Source organism: Gymnoscopelus microlampas, assembly GCF_963454915.1.
Source record: "Gymnoscopelus microlampas genome assembly, chromosome: 13".
NCBI lineage: Eukaryota > Metazoa > Chordata > Actinopteri > Myctophiformes > Myctophidae > Gymnoscopelus > Gymnoscopelus microlampas.
Window position 1 is genome coordinate 33,435,550 of NC_139950.1, and position 17,397 is coordinate 33,452,946.

Consider the following 17,397-nt stretch of genomic DNA (forward strand, 5'->3'; position numbering starts at 1 on the left):
TGTGCATGTATATGCCTGCAGTGTGGCAGCCTCCTGATAATAGTAGTAGGAGCAGTTGTGGAATAAGTACTCACATTTTGTACTTAAGTAAAAATTCCAATTCCACAATGTAGAAATACTCAAATAAAAGTCCGGTATTCAACATTTACCTGAGTAAAAGTACAAAAGTAATCATACTGAATTGCTGAAATTAAAAGTACTCATTTTGCAGAATGTCCCATTAAAAAAATAAAAATAGCAGATCTAGAATGCGTTGCTTTGCAACGCATTGTGAGCTTGTAGATAGGCTATTTTTAAATAGCCTAAGTATGCATATACTGTAGGGCTGAAGTGGTTAATGCATGTTTTGTAATAATAATCAAAATCAAGTAACTAGTAACTGTTTTCAAATAATTATAGTGGAGTAAAAAGTACGATATTTGTCTCTGAGATGTAGTCTACTGTAGTGGAGTAGGCTAGAAGTCAAAGTATTGAAAATACTCCAGTAAAGGAAAAATTCCTCAAATTTGTACTTAAGTACTTAGTTACTTTTCACCACTGTGTGCATGTACATATATGCCTGCAGTGTGGCAGCCTCCTGATAGTAGTACTTGGAGTGTCAGAGATCATCTTGAATATTGTCATTGTGAAATGTAGTCTATATTTTATTTTTTATTTAACTAAAATTTTTATCCCACGATTTTGTAACCCATTTTGTGCCAATTGCCTATGTAATCCTGGGTGCTACTCTCCCTCTGCCAGCCTAGGGAGAGCCCATAACTGAGCTCATGCCCCCTTCAATGCATGAGGAGCTAGCAAGCCGCTTCTTATCACCTGACAGGGGGGAGTTTCCCATAGGACGTAGCGCGTGGAAGGAACACGTTATTCCAACCAGTTCCTTTCCCCTCCATCGGGCGCCCCGGCTGACCAGGGGGAGGCAGTATAGAGACCAGGATTACTGCATGTTTTTTGTGAGGGTACCTACCCTAGGGGACACGGGCAGAACATGCAAACACCACACAGAAAGGCCCAGTCATGTACAGTCATACAGACATTTCAGAACATTTGCTTTTTTAGTTTTGGTAGAAAAATAGAGCAGGAGCGCAATGTTGTCTTGCTTGAATCCATTAATTTATAATAGCCTATTGATCACCCGTGAGGCACGTACGCAGCCCCACTCTGTCTCTGCTGTTTTACCTGATGCAGTAATCCCTGTACCTGCCTGCCTACAGGCGTTTTAGATGCAGCGACGCTTCTGTATCGACCCTCCTCAGTGTGAGCGCTGCCTGCCTATCTAGATAACTTTATTGCAGCAATGATTTACTTCAGTGGTTCCCAAAGGTGCGCCGAGGCACACTGGTGTGCCGTGAGACAAATACAGGTGTGCCATTTTGGGACAAGCAAATCACAACGTTGTGCACAGTGCACACTCATCTGGTCATTACAAATGCTGTAGCCGACAACCAATGGTGGAAAGTAACTAAGTACATTTACTTAAGTACTGTACTTAAGTACAATGCTGAGGTATTTGTACTTTACTTGAGTATTTCCAATTTCCTATACTTTTACTTCTATTCCACTACATCTCAGAGGCAAATATCGCACTTTTACTCCACTACATATACTTGAACACTTTAGTTACTAGTTACTTTTCAGATTTAGTATATATTTAGTACTTTTACTTTTGGTACTTTAAGTACATTTTGATGCCAATACTTTTGTACTTTTACCCAAGTCAATTTTTAATTCCGGACTTTTACTTGTAACAGAGTATTTTTATATTGCAGTATTGGTACTTTTACTTAAGTAAAGAATTTGAGTACTTTTTCCACCACTAACGACAACTAATATTTGAATTACTTTCAACCCGGCGTCCCGATGTCAGTATACACGAATCCACGGAGCTCTGCCCTGTAGGTGGCGCAACCATTGCTGCGGTGTCAGACTCAGTCAGCTGCTGCCGCGGTGTCAGTCAACGTCGTCAATCCAGCCAGGTACTCATGCTGTTAGTCACTGCAGTTTGGTGACTTTGTTTTTTACAACCAAGTTAGTGTTAGTTAGTAAAAGTTAGTAATAAACCAAGCAGGTAAAGAGTAACGTCAACAGACGGACAGAACCGCGGCAGCAGCTGACCGCAGCAAATGGTGGCGCCACCTACAGGGCAGCGCTCCGTGGATTTGTGTAGGTTAAGATTTTATGTTTACTGTAGATTTTAAAATGTCCACAAAGGGAGGGGAGATGATAGACTGGCAGGCTTACTATGTTAAATTCACCCCCCTTTGACCTCCCCTCCACCGGGAAACCCAATACTCACCAATGTAACAACCAGGATTCAAACCTGAGTCTCCCGTGTGGGAAGCCAAGCATCTACTGCTCATCCGAAAGGGATTTCTGAAATCAGAGTGCTGCCAAAAGTGGGGAATAACTGGCATACAAGTGCGTGAGTGTGCGAGAGAGAGAGAGAGTATGGTATAGAGAGCAGAGACCTAACTGTAGTTAATAATGTCTTCTTTGTGAGTTGGATTGAGAGTTGTTGAGGCGACTAGCTGCTATTGTCCTCTTGATTTCCCTACTCTCCTTGCCAAGACATATACTTGGCAGACATATTACCATTCACTAAATTCAGTCCCAAGTTTTTGTTACAAAATGTGATGATGCTCTCTATGTCTCTCTCTCTATAGCCAATCTACACGCTCACAGCATGTAGCGATGCGACGCGTTGTGAGCTTGTAGATCTGCTATTTTCACTATTTTTTAAATTATTTTTTTCCCCTAATTTAAGGAATATATATTTAAGGATTTAAAAAAAAAAATCATGACAAATTGTGTTTTTTTTGGGGGGGGAGGGGGGGGGTTGAAATAGCATAACAATTATAATTCAAAAAAACTAAAAGTAGGAAATGAAAAAGTAGGGGATACATTATCCGCGACCCATGAAAATGCGACACACACACGGGTCCCGACCCACTATTTGGGAAACTGTGATGTAGATGTGTTGGTATTTATCTCCCTTTTTCTTTGTCTCTCTCTGTCTTCAACACTCGCCCTCCGTTCTCTTTTTCTTATTTCTTATTTCATCACTGTGGTGATGGGAGCATACTTTTGGTATACACACATTGAGACGTACTGTACATACAAACCCCATACGTACTGCATGCACACACTGCGGTTGATTGTGCTTGTGCAAATGTCATCTACGTGTTCCAGTCTGTCTCCTCTCAGTGAAATTAAGTTATTATTAGTGATTGGCATATAGATAGGCAGACCATCTTCTGAGATCATCTTTTATGGAATGTCACAGACTGAAATTATTAGGCATTGGGCGCTGGCCCATGGAGTTAGATAGACCTGTCATGTTGCCCGTACCCATCATCCATTCAAGTTGAGGCAGTAATTGTCTCCGCCAGGCCGAAGGCAGGGAACATGCCCCGAATTTTTCAGATCAGCCTGTTATAGCGCCACCAGGAGGTCGCTTTTTGCAAAACTTTTTTTTTAATATTACTCCTACAGATCTTTGTCCAAACATCATGCGAAACAGGTCTTTCAGATTTTTCATATTCCATCCTGACACTAATATTGGCTTCCAAAGTTTGCAGGAGTGCTCAATTTTGAACAAAATGCCTCTAATCATGAACACAGAGTGTGATTTCCGTGAAATTTTGCACGCAAATTCCCACTCGGACGAGGAATAAATGCCACTTTTTTCCAGATCAGCCTCATGGTGGCGCTATAACAAGGCCGATTCGCACTTTTACCTATAACTGCACCAATCTGCGTAAAACTTTGTATGCGCAAACCCTAGAGGCCAAGGAAAACCTTTCCCCTGCTTTTTCACACCTGCCTTTTATAGCGCCACCAGGAGGCTGACTTATGTAAAACATTTTCTTTTATATTACTCCTTCAGATTTTATCAAAATCTCACGCAAATCGGTACAAATGATCTCTTTAGTCATGTGATCAAGACGGATCTGTTACATTTTTAATATTCCATCCTGATTGGCTAAGATTGACATCTAAAGTTTGCAGGAGTGGCCCGTTTTGAACAAAATGCCTCAAATCATGAACGTAGCGTCCGATTGCACGTTCGCACTACGTTGAGGAACAAATGCCACCCTTTTTGACATTGCCCTATTATAGCGCCACCAGGAGGCCGAATCTTTCTTTTCTTTTTTTTTTTTAAATATTACTCCTACAGATTTTGTCCAAACATCATGCAAATCGTTACACATTATCTCTATAGTCATGTGATGAAGATGGATCTATCTATTCTTCATATTCCATCAACATTGCTGGTCCACAATAACCTACCTGACCTGGCGGAGACCTGTGCTCTAAGGAGCACTTTTTCTAGTTGAATATGTGGCATTAACCACAGAGTTATATTTAAAATAACAGATGGCTTACAAATGGGATCAGTTTAATAAGAAATGGAAGCCAATCTCAGAAATAGCATGTTCATTGAAATTAGACCGACTCAAGTGAGCTAATAGCCTCACCTACTGGACAGGCAGTCAAATTGCAATTTTACCACCTAAAATCTACTGTTATTCATTCATTCTCCTCCTCTTTCTCTTGCCTCCCCCCGCTTTCCCTTTCCCTTTGTTTTTTGTCACCCCTTCCTTCTTTTCCCCCTTCCCTGCATGCTGTTTTCCTTCTTTCTGTTGTCATCTCCTTTTGTTCTTCCTCTCCTGTCCTTCTCTGCAGAATATGCCAGGACCTTATGATGAGCGCCAACAGCAGCACAGAACCAGGCCTTTTTGTGACTGCCGTCACCTCTCCTCCGGGTACGGGAGCCTACCCACAATCCAATGCTCTCCACCAAGGAGGAGCTGGAAGAGACCCCTGGTCGATGGTTCACCTGGCCAACCCGGATGACAACTCCTCCTTCTTTGATGGGCTTTTTAACCAGACCTCGGAGCCAGCCAATGGGACAGGGACCTTAACCAGGGCATATGAGCCCCTGGGGGGGCACCCTTTGTGGCAAGTTGTCCTCATCGTCTTGCTGACGGGCTCCTTGTCTCTGATCACCATCATTGGCAACATCCTGGTAGTGGTGTCCTTTAAGGTCAACCGCCAGCTGAAGACGGTCAACAACTACTTCCTGCTGAGCCTCGCAGTGGCTGACCTCATCATCGGTGTGCTCTCCATGAACCTATACACAATTTATCTAGTCATGGGCAAATGGGCTATGGGCAGCTGGGCCTGTGACATGTGGCTGGCAATAGACTACGTGGCCAGCAATGCATCCGTCATGAACCTGTTGGTCATCAGCTTTGACCGGTACTTTTCGATCACCAGACCTCTGACCTACCGGGCCAAACGGACCACCAAGCGGGCTGGGATAATGATCGGCATGGCCTGGTTTGTTTCTCTGGTTCTCTGGGCCCCGGCCATCCTGCTCTGGCAGTATTTTGTGGGGGAAAGGACTGTGCCCTCTGATGAATGTTACATCCAGTTCCTCACAGAGCCTACGATAACCTTCTGCACAGCCATGGCCGCCTTCTACCTGCCAGTAACGATCATGAGTGTCCTCTACTGGCGGATTTACAGAGAGACCCAGAACCGCTCGAAGGAACTGGCCGGGTTGCAGGGCGGTTTGGGGGTTCGAGGAGCAATGGGAGGAAGCGGGACTGGTGGGGGAGAGAGAGGTCGTTTTGTCCACCACCAGACAGGGAGCTCTCGGAGCTGCAGCAGCTATGAACTGACCAGGTCGGCCCATAAGGGCTCCTGTCGGGGGCTGGCCAGCCACTTTCACTGCTGGCCTGGTATTCGCTCCTGGAGGCCTGGCAGTGCACGACCAGGAGGAGATAAGGACCCGGACCAGAGCAGCAGCGACAGCTGGAACAACAATGATGCCTGCGTCTCGGTGGACCACTCTGGGTCATCAGAGGATGAGGATGGCAGCGTCAGGGAGATGATTCCCCAGAGCCATGCCATCTTCTCCATCGTTCTCAACCTACCCGGAATAAAGGCTGCAGTCAACTCCCAGCTCACCTCCTCCGAGGACTTGGACATGCCCTCTGAGGAGGATCCACTGAGGGGCGAGGATGATAGCAGAGACGCTCTCTCTATAGCCACCGCCAACACCACAGCTGCCACCACCCCTGATGAAGCCAACAACACAGACGGCAACGGCTACCACCAACGCTTCTCCTCACGCAAGGTCCCATCCATGTCTCCCACCGAGGCTGCTGCCAAAACAGGTTCCCTCTCATGTCCCCCGACAACCACCAGCACTCCCACCAGTGGCGCTAGCAACACTATTGCCAACAAATCCCCTTCCATCCCCATCACCTTCAAAGAGGCGGCTATGGCGAAGCGTTTCGCAAACCGGGCTCGGACTCAGATCACTAAGCGTAAGCGCATGTCACTGGTGAAGGAGAAGAAGGCAGCTCAGACACTCAGTGCCATCCTCTTCGCCTTCATCATCACATGGACGCCCTACAACATCATGGTGCTGGTCAACGCTCTCTGTAATGGTTGCATCCCCGAGAAGCTGTGGGCACTGGGATACTGGCTCTGCTACGTCAACAGCACGGTCAACCCCATGTGCTACGCCCTGTGCAACAAAACCTTCCGCACGACCTTCAAATTGATCCTGCTTTGTCGCTGGGACAAGAAGAAGAGGAGAAAACAACAGTTCCAGCAGAGACAGTCAGTGGTCTTCCACAGGAGGATTCCCATTGACTCCACGTAAAGGAGCAGGTCTTTTAAAGTGGTTGATGATGAACTCCCAACAGTTTTTGGTTGGGACATGACAAATTACAAGGCACCGTGTGGTGTTTTCTGTGGCGCAGAGATTCTCAAGAGTTGTCTTCTGCTGTGATGTCCAATGCAGCTCACTGCAAAACAAATACAGTACCATAGTGATCTATTGTGTGTGTGTGTGTGTGTGTGTGTGTGTGTGTGTGTGTGTGTGTGTGTGTGTGTGTGTGTGTGTGTGTGTGTGTGTGTGTGTGTGTGTGTGTGTGTGTGTGTGTGTGTGTGTGTGTGTGTGTGTGTGTGTGTGTGTACGCGCGCGCACACGTTAAAGCCTTGTGTCCTCGAAGAGCTCATTTCAGACAAGTGCAGCTGAGTGAAAAGTATTCGTAAAGGGCTTTAAATGCATTGCAGGAGAAAGACTGGACACCTGGGGAATTGACACCGTTGTTTGGGGAGTGGGGATTCACCTTTCTTACATTCTCTGTGGGTAGCTAGATCTGTACGGTGCAGAGCAGTATTGTGTTTCAAACAAAACTGTATGGCTGTCGTATGTTTTTGAAACCCAAAACAAACAAAAAAAAGATTATGTGTCCATAGGCTTCTATAGTGTACTGATTCGACCTGACATTGTGGTTTGGCTAATGTTTTTATCGAAATCCTTCTGTACATTGCCTTTTTACTTGGATATAGCTTTCCTGTGTCTGATGAAACTGTGTCCTTAACATTGTGTCAACAGAGATTTGTTATTTTGTAAATAACCAATCTTTTGGGTCTCTAAATATTCCTCAGATTTTTTGAGCCAGTCAAAAAATTATTCTTCTGGTGAACTGAGTTGTGAATATTACGTGTGGCATCACACTCAGTGAGCCGCTGTTGTGTTCAATGTGATTGTCGTGGTTTACATGGTGGAGACAATAAGTGCATTGCGTTGCTTGATTGTGCTTTATGTACTTGAGGTTTTTATGTTCAGAGTAATGTTTATGACAATGATGATGCTATACTGTTTGTGTATATTTGGATATTTCTGATACACTATGATTGATTGTATACACAATTACACACACACACACACACACACACACACACACACACACACACACACACACACACACACACACACACACACACACACACACTCATACATCAAGATGTCCATTTACAAACTTGTATGTTTTTATTATAGCCTACTTTTGAATTTGTCTAATGCTTTGACCTGAGGAACAGGTAGACAAGGCCTGCAGTTGTCGGTTTCGTAGAGCACTGGCACCATCTAGTGGCTGAATAAAGCTCTACCATGCCAGGTCAAAAGCTTCCATAGCACAATTTGATCAAATATAATTTCAAGAACATATACAAATATGAAGCCCTCTTCTCTACAAGTCCTAGGTTCTATGATTTGACCAAAAGCTTCTAACTTTCGTTTAGACAAAGAGCATTTTTATGACTATTGATGTCTGGAAAATAATTGACCAATAGCTATACCACCATTGTCCACATCAAATGATTCCATTCAAAAAGTCAGCTAACAGGCAATTTTACACAGATTTGTATGGGTACAGTTATGTGTTGAGGTAACACATAGTAACAGAAAGAACATTTTATTACATTTTATTTGTAATACCTATAGAAAGAGATTTGTCTTACCTGAGCAACAGCAGTTTTCTCCTTGGGGGAGTAAGCTCCTCCCAGCAGTTTTACTTGTAATGTTGTGGTAGGCTATCAACTTTATAAAGGGATATTGATGGCAAACGGTACGCTGTAGGAATTAGCATGGTGAGGAATTACTGTAAATGAAGGATTGGCAGTTTGATGCTTTGATGCTAATGATTCTGTGCTGTATTGAGAAGCATACTGTGTGCATTGACAATTCAAAAGAATCAATCCTGTGGCTGTGTGCCAATGGCTGTGCTCCAGTGTTATATGATTGATGTTATATGAATTCATCCAGATATAAGGTCGTCAGTTCAACACTGGGAATGTAAACTACCTAAAGTGATGAACAGAGAGAGATATTTTCTTTTGTTAAATTTCAAGTATGCCAATCATACTCATATTTTAAGTCAATAAACAAACAAAAATGTTTGTGATTTTTATTTTTATATATTTTTTGACATTACATGAAGGTATTGTTGTGTTGATATGTTGAATGAAGACAATATATTTTGAGGTGTTCTTACTGTATCTGCTTTGTGTTATATCTTTGTGCTCAAGTCAAAATGTAATGTGTTTTTGACCTTGGAATGACCTCGAGTCAAAATATAGATACTCCTGGTCAAACATTACTCAACTATGAAAGTTGCTATGACAAATTTGTATTGGAGTACTCGCTTTTAAAAAATACTTAAATGTACAAATTGCAGTCAAATGTACAATATTTGTCTTTGAAATGTACGAGAGTGAAAGTCAAAAGTATCAACAAATACAAGTAAGTACGGGTACAGATACTCAAACCATGTAGAAACTCATATGGACTGCATTATTATTAATTAACAGAAAATACATTTTCAGGTGGGTTGACAATTTTAGCCAATCAGGAGAGATGACCCATTTATCAGCTTATATTTTATAGTGTTCCAGTTCCATTTTTGTTCAACTTCAACAGCTCCTCAAGTTCCACTTCCATGCTGGAGACCTCCTCATCATCCTCTTCCTTCCTGTCGTTTTTTAACAAAGAAACACACACACACACACACACACACACACACAGCTCAGGTCCTTAGATACAATGTTTGCATATTCACATATTTGGTCTATAGGGGTATATGCAGCAGCCGATCTATATGTTTGCATAGAGTTGCAGATAGTTAGTTACGTACAGCATTCAACAGTAGTAATCGTCAGAGTTTTAGAGCAATAGACAAACAATGCTATTAAACATAATTATTAAACATATTAAACATGTAACTATTGTCCATGACAGTGACAACCAGTTGTCTTCATTCCACCTTAAGCTTTATGCCCAACATGTTCAGTGGTGAGGGGCTTCTGACTCTTTGTTTTTTCAGGTCCCTGTTTGCTGAGCCTGAATCCTGGCTGCTTATTCCTCAGCGATGGGAAGACAGGCAGTCCTCCTGATTTTTTTACCTTCTTCCTGTCAGAATGGTCAATTCCATTTAATTTTGTGAGTGGGCAGTGGGTTGTCATGCCAACTGGGTCAAAACAAACTCCACAGAGAACCAAAAAGGATTTCCGGTCTCATGCAGGACAGTTGAATGGTGTACAGGGCCATTTTTTTAATTGATTGGGACTATTATGAAGTTTTAAACCACAATGACTGATTAACTGTAAAACATAATCAGAGACCAGAAAAGCTTATATTTGTGTATGTGACATATTCTCAGTATACAAGCAAAGTGCCGATCAATCCTGCCTCAGGAACAAGCAGGCCACAGCAGCCAGGACTAGAGCCACAAAGAAAGTCTGCTTTAAGGTACATTTATTATTACAACCCACTCATTTTGGTGTAAGTACAGGGGTAGGCTACTTACCAAATAAGTACATTGTACAATTAATGTAGTTAGGGTTAGGGCTAGGGTTGGGGGGGAAACAAAGTGATAACAATTTTGTACAGTACAGTATGTGGGACTTCTAAAGTAATAGGCTATTGGTGTAATTCTTTGCCATTATGGGTATCTAATTACTGGGTACAATAATGTAGTTGTGGGTAACAAAACAAAGTCTGGGAATATGGACTAAGAATTTTGTATTCATGAGAAACTGTTGTAAATGTAATATTTATTACAGTATACGCAAATTAATTATGGGTACATTATAATAATTACAGGGGACCAAATATGGGAAAATAGTGATACCTCCTGGATAGGCTACTTTATGGATTTAATAGCCCACCAGTTTATATGATGCAGTATTGTTATGGATACTTACCCTCTTCTTCCCTGTAGTTAGTAATTACAGTAGAAGGTATGCAGACTGTAAAATTAAGCATCGCTTATTCCCCTCTATAGTTTTCCATGATGCACGTACAAAAACATGAAGCCTCAACATGTTTAACATGAACTCAAACATATTCTGTGTGGTCTTATCTATTAACTCTATTTTGCCATCAGAGGTTTATTCAAATTCAGCATGTTTGACCTGAACATGTTTGAAACTTGTTTGGCTTTGAACTGTTGTCTTAAAATGTTGGAAAAATACTGGAAATTTGGACATGCACGCACACACAGGAGATGGATGGAGAGAGAGAGAAAAGGAGACAGATTGGTCCCTCAAGCCATACACACACACACGACATGAATGTTAAATTTAGCAGGGATGTCCTGATCAAATAATCCAAAACATCTTTTCAAATCCAGCATGCTCGTTCTGCAAAGTGTTCGTGTCTGTGTTTTTTTTTTAAAAGACGTTTATCAGGCTATAAACTGTCCAAGTGCCTAAAGACAAGACAGCTCTGTCTGAGTTAAATTTGCGTAAAGATTAAGACTAAGACGATGTGGGGGTGTTATTGTCATGTATATTTTCTCTAACGTCAACTTCCTCTGATGAACTCACGTATCTATGATTATCTAATTACGGTATATCACATAAGCATTGTAAATGCCTATCAGCTAATGTGCATGTTTGCTATTGGCTAGTTAATAATAATAATAATAAATAATAATAATAATTGAGTCCTCGCTCCTTTGGAGTGTTTTTGTCACTGTACATAATTCATACACATGTGAAATTTGTCGTCTACTTTTACCCATCCTAACTATTAGGAGCAGTGGGTGCTATTAATACAGTACAGTGCCCGGGAGCAGTAACTGGAGCGAACCAGGGACCTTCTGATTCCCAGGTGGCCTCTCCACCCATTCAGCTATATGGCTGTACATTACTTTTTTCAGTACCTATTATCATAGTACTTGGAGGCCCATCATGACGTACTACTGTATGTACTACTATGATGTCATATTGACAATATCAGGGATCTCCATATGGGCATGAAAGGGACAAAGACAGAGAGACGGATACAAAGATTTGTGGATTTATAGATATAGATATAGTAGACCGGTGCTCTTCTGGCCTACTCGGGGACCACGCAAGTTGGGAACGATGTTGTAGCTGTACACGTTATTAGAGTGCCCAGTTGCGGTACCCTGTTATGACCCTAGGGTCATATTATGTATTTTCCTGTGTGTTGCCCTGTGTATGTTTTCCTCCTCATTGGTGTGTTTGTGAATGAGTGGTGAGGGGTGACTGATTGAGTGTCAGCTGGTGTGAATGGTGAGTGTTGGCTGAGTGAGTGGTTAACTAGTAGGTGGAGCCAGGCTGGTGATTGGCTCCTGTGATGATGGGCTCAACTATAAAGCTGGCTGGCACCAGTCTTCCAGGTGTCTTCCTCCTAGCCAGCCTCTAAACACGATTGTAATGTATTAAAATGTTTTTGGTGTAGTTATGTGTGTAGGGGTGGGTGACCCTTTTTGTATTACTGTTTTGTTGTTAGGCTTCTGGCTGTTTGGGGACTGGGAAGGAGGGAGTCACTTTTTTGTTGCGATTTAGGCTCCCCTAGGCCGGGTCGCAACATACCCGTTATCACAATTCTAATCTCTCAAGACAGATTCGAAACAGAAGAATCTGTCGGCACCATTGCCTTAAACATGTTATGTTGTTGTTAGTAGGAATAAACACAGAAACACCTGGGAGGAGGTGGACTAAGAAACGGGAGGAGCCAAACCGAGTTCCTGTTTCTACACAAAGCGACCGAATTCCCACTTGGTAAAACCATCCCGGGTCATCTGCAAAACACACGCTAAGTTTGAAGTCAGTCGGCTGGACAATGGCAGAGTTATGCCCGGGAGAATCAGACATACAGACAGACATATGACAGACATACACTGTACACACAGGTTTCTGCCATTTATATAATTTATACATTTCTGGACAATTGATCCGAAAGACTTGTCAGAATCTCGTGTCCTCAGCGATACACACGTTAAGTTAGAAGTCGATCAGTTGGCTGTTCTCCAGATATGCGGGAGGGGGACACACACAGAGACACAGACATAAATTCTGTGCATTTATAGATACAGTATAGATAAAGCACTGACACGTTAGGCCCGGACCGCTGGCCTAGCGGTCAGGGCACCTAGGCTCCAGTGTAACCTGACGGAGTGTCGCAAGTTCGAGCCCCGATCCTGAAGGCCTTAGCTGCATGTCACTCCCCATCTCTCTCTCCCCATTTCCTGTCTACCTGCTGTACTATCAATAGAGGCATGCAAAGCCCAAAAAGAAATCTTTAAAGAACTGACACAGTTGCGCCGTGCACAAGAAATATGATTCTGTTTGGCCTAGTAGTATGCAATATTTGTTGCAGACAGACACACAGACTAATGCCTGATCTCCTGGCAGAGATGATCATTGCATTGTTAACTAAAATCATCCATGCCTTCACCTCGTGCCATTTAGATTACTACTGTTCTCTGTATGTGTTAATCAGTAATCTGTTTCTCATTACAGCTAGTAGAAAATGCCACTGCTAGCCTACTGAGTGGCCCTCGGAGGGACCACATCACCCCATTTTAGCCTCTCTTATTGGCCCCCTACTACCACCACAGGATCATTCTTTTATAACTTTTTTGTACAGCACTGCCTGTTGTTTTAAATGTGCTTCATGAATAATAATCAGCTGTTAGTTTTGAACACATTTCACGTGACAACAGCCTGAAGTTGTCTGAATCATCAGCCGGAATCATTTAGCTAACTAGAGAATGTTATAAGACTGGCAATTACGGTATATCGCTGTGATGTATTAATTGTAGACAACGGCATACTGTTACGTAATTGTGTGGCTGTCACGGTGTAATAGACAAGCTTGTGTCTAGACTCTGAGGTCCTGTGTGTTGCGAGATCATTGAGAGGCGTCTCAGACAGTAAGCGAGTGGGGGGGCCGGTGGGGCCGCGGAGACAGGACATGTGATGGAGAACAGCACAGCTTCATGTGACCCAGCGGCTGGGGAGCGTCCCGTTGGAGACGACAAACACTCACTTGTGTTGTTTTCTTCGGTCAGTAACTTTACTGGAGAGGAACTACCAAGAAGGATCCACCATAAGTATACTGTACTTTTCTTTTGGGATTATTATTAGCGTTTGAAGAGACTTGACTGAAAGGTAAATGTATGCATTTGAATCGTTTCCCATGTGTATCAGAAGCTTGTTGTATTGTCTCTGAAGAATTGCAGGCAGCACACAGCATAACATAAACGTTTTTCACTAGTTGGGCGGAGTAGAAAGAAATGGAGCTCAAGAGTGTGTTCATATACATGAAAGTCTTTAAACTGTCTTTACAAAATCGATTAATGTAAAAAATAATTTTACACATTGGTATTATTACTGGCGTGTGTCTGAGAGAACTGACAGAAATTAATGACAATTATAAATTGCTCTGCCTTCTCTATTAGGCTACTGTACCACACCCTTTTATGTTAGTCAGTTTGAATATATGACTTGATTACACAACACTGCACGTGATACATTTTAGTAATAAACTATTTGACATGCTTTGCTCCTAACCTTTTTAAAATTATGCACCAAAAATGTGTGTCAGTCCTGCAGTATGTGCTATATTTGATGATAAATTCCCCACTACTGCAGCCATCAGACGTCTCCACTGTGATCAGTGAATCACTGTTGTTGGCTTTCCAGCCTCGACCCAGGATGGCTGGTAGTAGAATGGCAGATGTCAGGCTTGAGCACATTAAGGCCAATGCCCCTGTCAGACACAGAGGACTGGGAAATCCAAACGGCTATGCTATTATTAGATACACTCATTGCAGCAAAGTAAGGATTACCTTGGTCACAGTATCTAAGGTAGCTGGAGAATTATCATTCTAAAATAGCGGCTGAAGCATAAACAGAACTCTAATGTCATTGTTTAGGAAATGTGTTTTTTTTCTATAGTATTTAACATTATTGTGCAAATAACAGAACAACCTTATTGCTATACATAAATACCAACTGTCTTCCAGTTACTCTAAAGAATAAATTCGACTTCAAATGCCTCTCCTCAATTTAACAAGTGATGCTTGAATACGATCACAATTCAACCGGTTATCCTTTTCTCTCTCTTTTTTTTCTCTCTCGCTCAAACAGACCAGATTGGCTCCCCTCAGGACTGGAGAGGTCCACAGGTGTTAGAATGCAGACCATTAAGACAGTGGAAACTAAGGTGCCCCTTCTGAAGGAGAGCTTCTTCACATCTACCTTCAAAGACAGGAGAAAAAGTAGTGTGTCAAACTTGCTCCGTAGACAACAGCAACAACGCCCTCAACCCACACCCCTCCCTCTTGAGAGGGGGGGTGGACCGCGCACTTCGGAGCACGCACGCCGAGTTCGCTCAGCCAGCAACCCATTATGCAAGACTTCAGAGAGCGCAGCGGCAGATGGGGAGAGAAGGGAGGGGCAGCCAGGGAGGGAAGATGAGAGAGCGAGCGGTAGCCAGCCAGTGGCTGCCACTGCCAGTCCCCTCCTCCCATCAGCAGCAGTATCATCATCAGAGCTGTCTCTGACTCTGGTGGGCAGCAGGCAGCAGAGATTAGGCAGCCCTGACCGGGGCCAGGCCAGTGGAGGAACAGCAGCAGCAGCAGCCACCCAGGAGGAAGCCCAGTCTAAACCTCAACAGTATGGCCTGATCGCCAAGGGCGTCCGCCTGTTCAGGAACATGGGAAATCACGAGGCTAAGCAGAAGAAAGGTGGTGGGACAGGAGGCGGGGGAGCAGGGCAAGAGTCCTGCAGTGGGGCAGAGGCTGATGACAGGGAACGGGACAAAAAATCCAAGAAGGATAATGGCACAAGGAGGAAATCAAAGTCAGAGTCTAGAAGTTCTGTATTTTCCAGCATGAGAATCAGGAGGAGCCTGTCCAAGTCGAAGGGTTTGTCCAAGGAGGACATCTTGAAACTCGATGATGCAGTACGCAAGACAACAACTGAGGACCAGCTCGCAGTAGATCAGCTTAATGTGATTTCTGGTTGTAAGGGAGATCTACACCTTCTGACCGGGGACACTCGCCAGTCCATGGAAAATGTGGAAGACCGGAAAGCCAGCTCAGGATCGGATGCTGACCTTTACAGTTTCCACTCAGCGACAGCGGAACAAGAGGACCTGCTTTCTGACATTCAGCAGGCTGTCAGAGGGCAACAGGGAGCCAGCAATGGTCTCCTGAAGATGGTGGCCGCCCCATTAACCGGACGACCAAACCCTTTCATTGGTGACTGTGTAGCTAAACACCAATGTGCCATGCCGATATCAAGAAATACATCTGAACAGGAGTCACTGAATGAGAGTTGTCCATCATCTTCAACACCAGACACAGACAGAAGCAGCATCAGTGTCTTTCCCAACACCAACAGCACATATAGCTTCCAAGACACCACTGCCACCACCACATCATATGAGAGTGCAGAGGACATCCAAGATGAATTGGAGAGCCCAGTCCCGCCCATGCAGTTCAGCCAAGGTAGTATAGCCTCACTGAGCTGTGTGCCACGTATCCATGTATGCCCCATGGCAGCAGGACCGATTGGGTCACAAAAAAGTGTGAGCAGTATGGACCTCTCCATGGAAAGGGATGAGGAAGAGGAAGGTCGGAGGCAATACTATCGGTCCTTGCGGAGGAGGAAGAGTAGCATGTCCATAAGCCAGCTGACATCAGACAACCCCCAGCTGTCTGCTCCGAGACGGTCATCCTCTTCTGTCTCCTCCACCGTCAAACTCTACCCTCTCATCCAGCCCTCTTATATTAAGACCACCACAAGGCAGCTCACCTCCCCTGTCGGATCTCCCCTTACCAGCCCCGAGGTCCCCAGGAGAACAGATGCCTCCGTACTTTCTCAACGCTCCAGTGGGGCCCAGAATTTGCTAACACAGAAGCAGAGGTCCAGCTCCATTGCTGGGCCTCTCAGCGTCTCAGCAGACTGGTCCAACGAGCTGGACGAGCTGAGAGCCAGGCACGATAGTGGAACCAAGTTCCCAGAGCAGGGGACATCGGCGAAAGGGAACACAGGCGGGAATTACTGGACATTGGGCTCCAGGAGAAGTCAATCTGGCCTCCAGAGCTCCAACGCCTCAGTTTCCTATCAGGAAGTATTCTCTGGTGAGTAGTAACAACAGGTGGTTCAGTTGTTGTAGGTACAGCTAAGTTGTATGTACAGCCTAATGCTAGAGCGGTAATAATTCACTTCCTCTTCAGACAGATTTAGGTACAGCTGGCTGATGGAATTTGATTCGGCAATTGAAGCACTTACTTTAAAAGCTAGCCTGAAATTACTATGGATGCACATTTCAGCAAAGGAAAATGAAAGCGCTGCCCTATATGCAGGTTCCATTATTTTCATGGTGAAATCACACACTGGAGGGGAAATTATTCAAATTTGAATAATATTATTATTATTATTCTTTACTTCCAATAGAGATTGGGTAATTACAAAATGGCAAAATGTAGTTTTACATTAATTCCACTGCAATTCAAGCCTTACTGTTGATGAATTGTTAAGGTCAGCAGAGTAGGAATGCAAATAATGATGACAATCAATCAAGCACATGAAAAGCAGGAGAAGTGCAGTAGAAGCTGAGAAGTATCTACAGAACAAATGCACTGTTATTATTAAACAACGTCCTTGTCTATTGTGCTGAGCGTCAGTAGCTCAGCTGCTCTGCAGGGTCTGCATTCGGCCTCATACATACATGGCGAGTGACAACATTACCGCTCACCCATGGCAGAG

General features: G+C 43.7%; 2 protein-coding genes across 4 annotated transcripts in view; both read left to right on the forward strand.

Annotated features, from left to right (window-relative positions):
• The window catches only part of chrm3a (cholinergic receptor, muscarinic 3a), an 89,279-nt gene extending 80,539 nt beyond the window's left edge, over positions 1–8,740 (forward strand). For all 3 annotated transcript variants that reach the window (XM_084075504.1, XM_084075506.1, XM_084075505.1), the window contains one exon: positions 4,684–8,740. In XM_084075504.1, the coding sequence (XP_083931630.1) occupies positions 4,700–6,676 (1,977 nt within the window). In that variant the 5' untranslated portion in view covers positions 4,684–4,699 and the 3' untranslated portion in view covers positions 6,677–8,740. The remainder of the gene's footprint in view (positions 1–4,683) is intronic.
• Positions 8,741–14,815: 6,075 nt separating this feature from the next.
• fmn2a (formin 2a) overlaps positions 14,816–17,397 on the forward strand; it is a gene marked incomplete at its 5' end in the record, with an annotated part of 48,635 nt that continues 46,053 nt past the window's right edge. The window contains one exon of the mRNA XM_084076086.1: positions 14,816–16,769. Coding sequence (XP_083932212.1) covers positions 14,816–16,769 — 1,954 coding nt within the window. The remainder of the gene's footprint in view (positions 16,770–17,397) is intronic.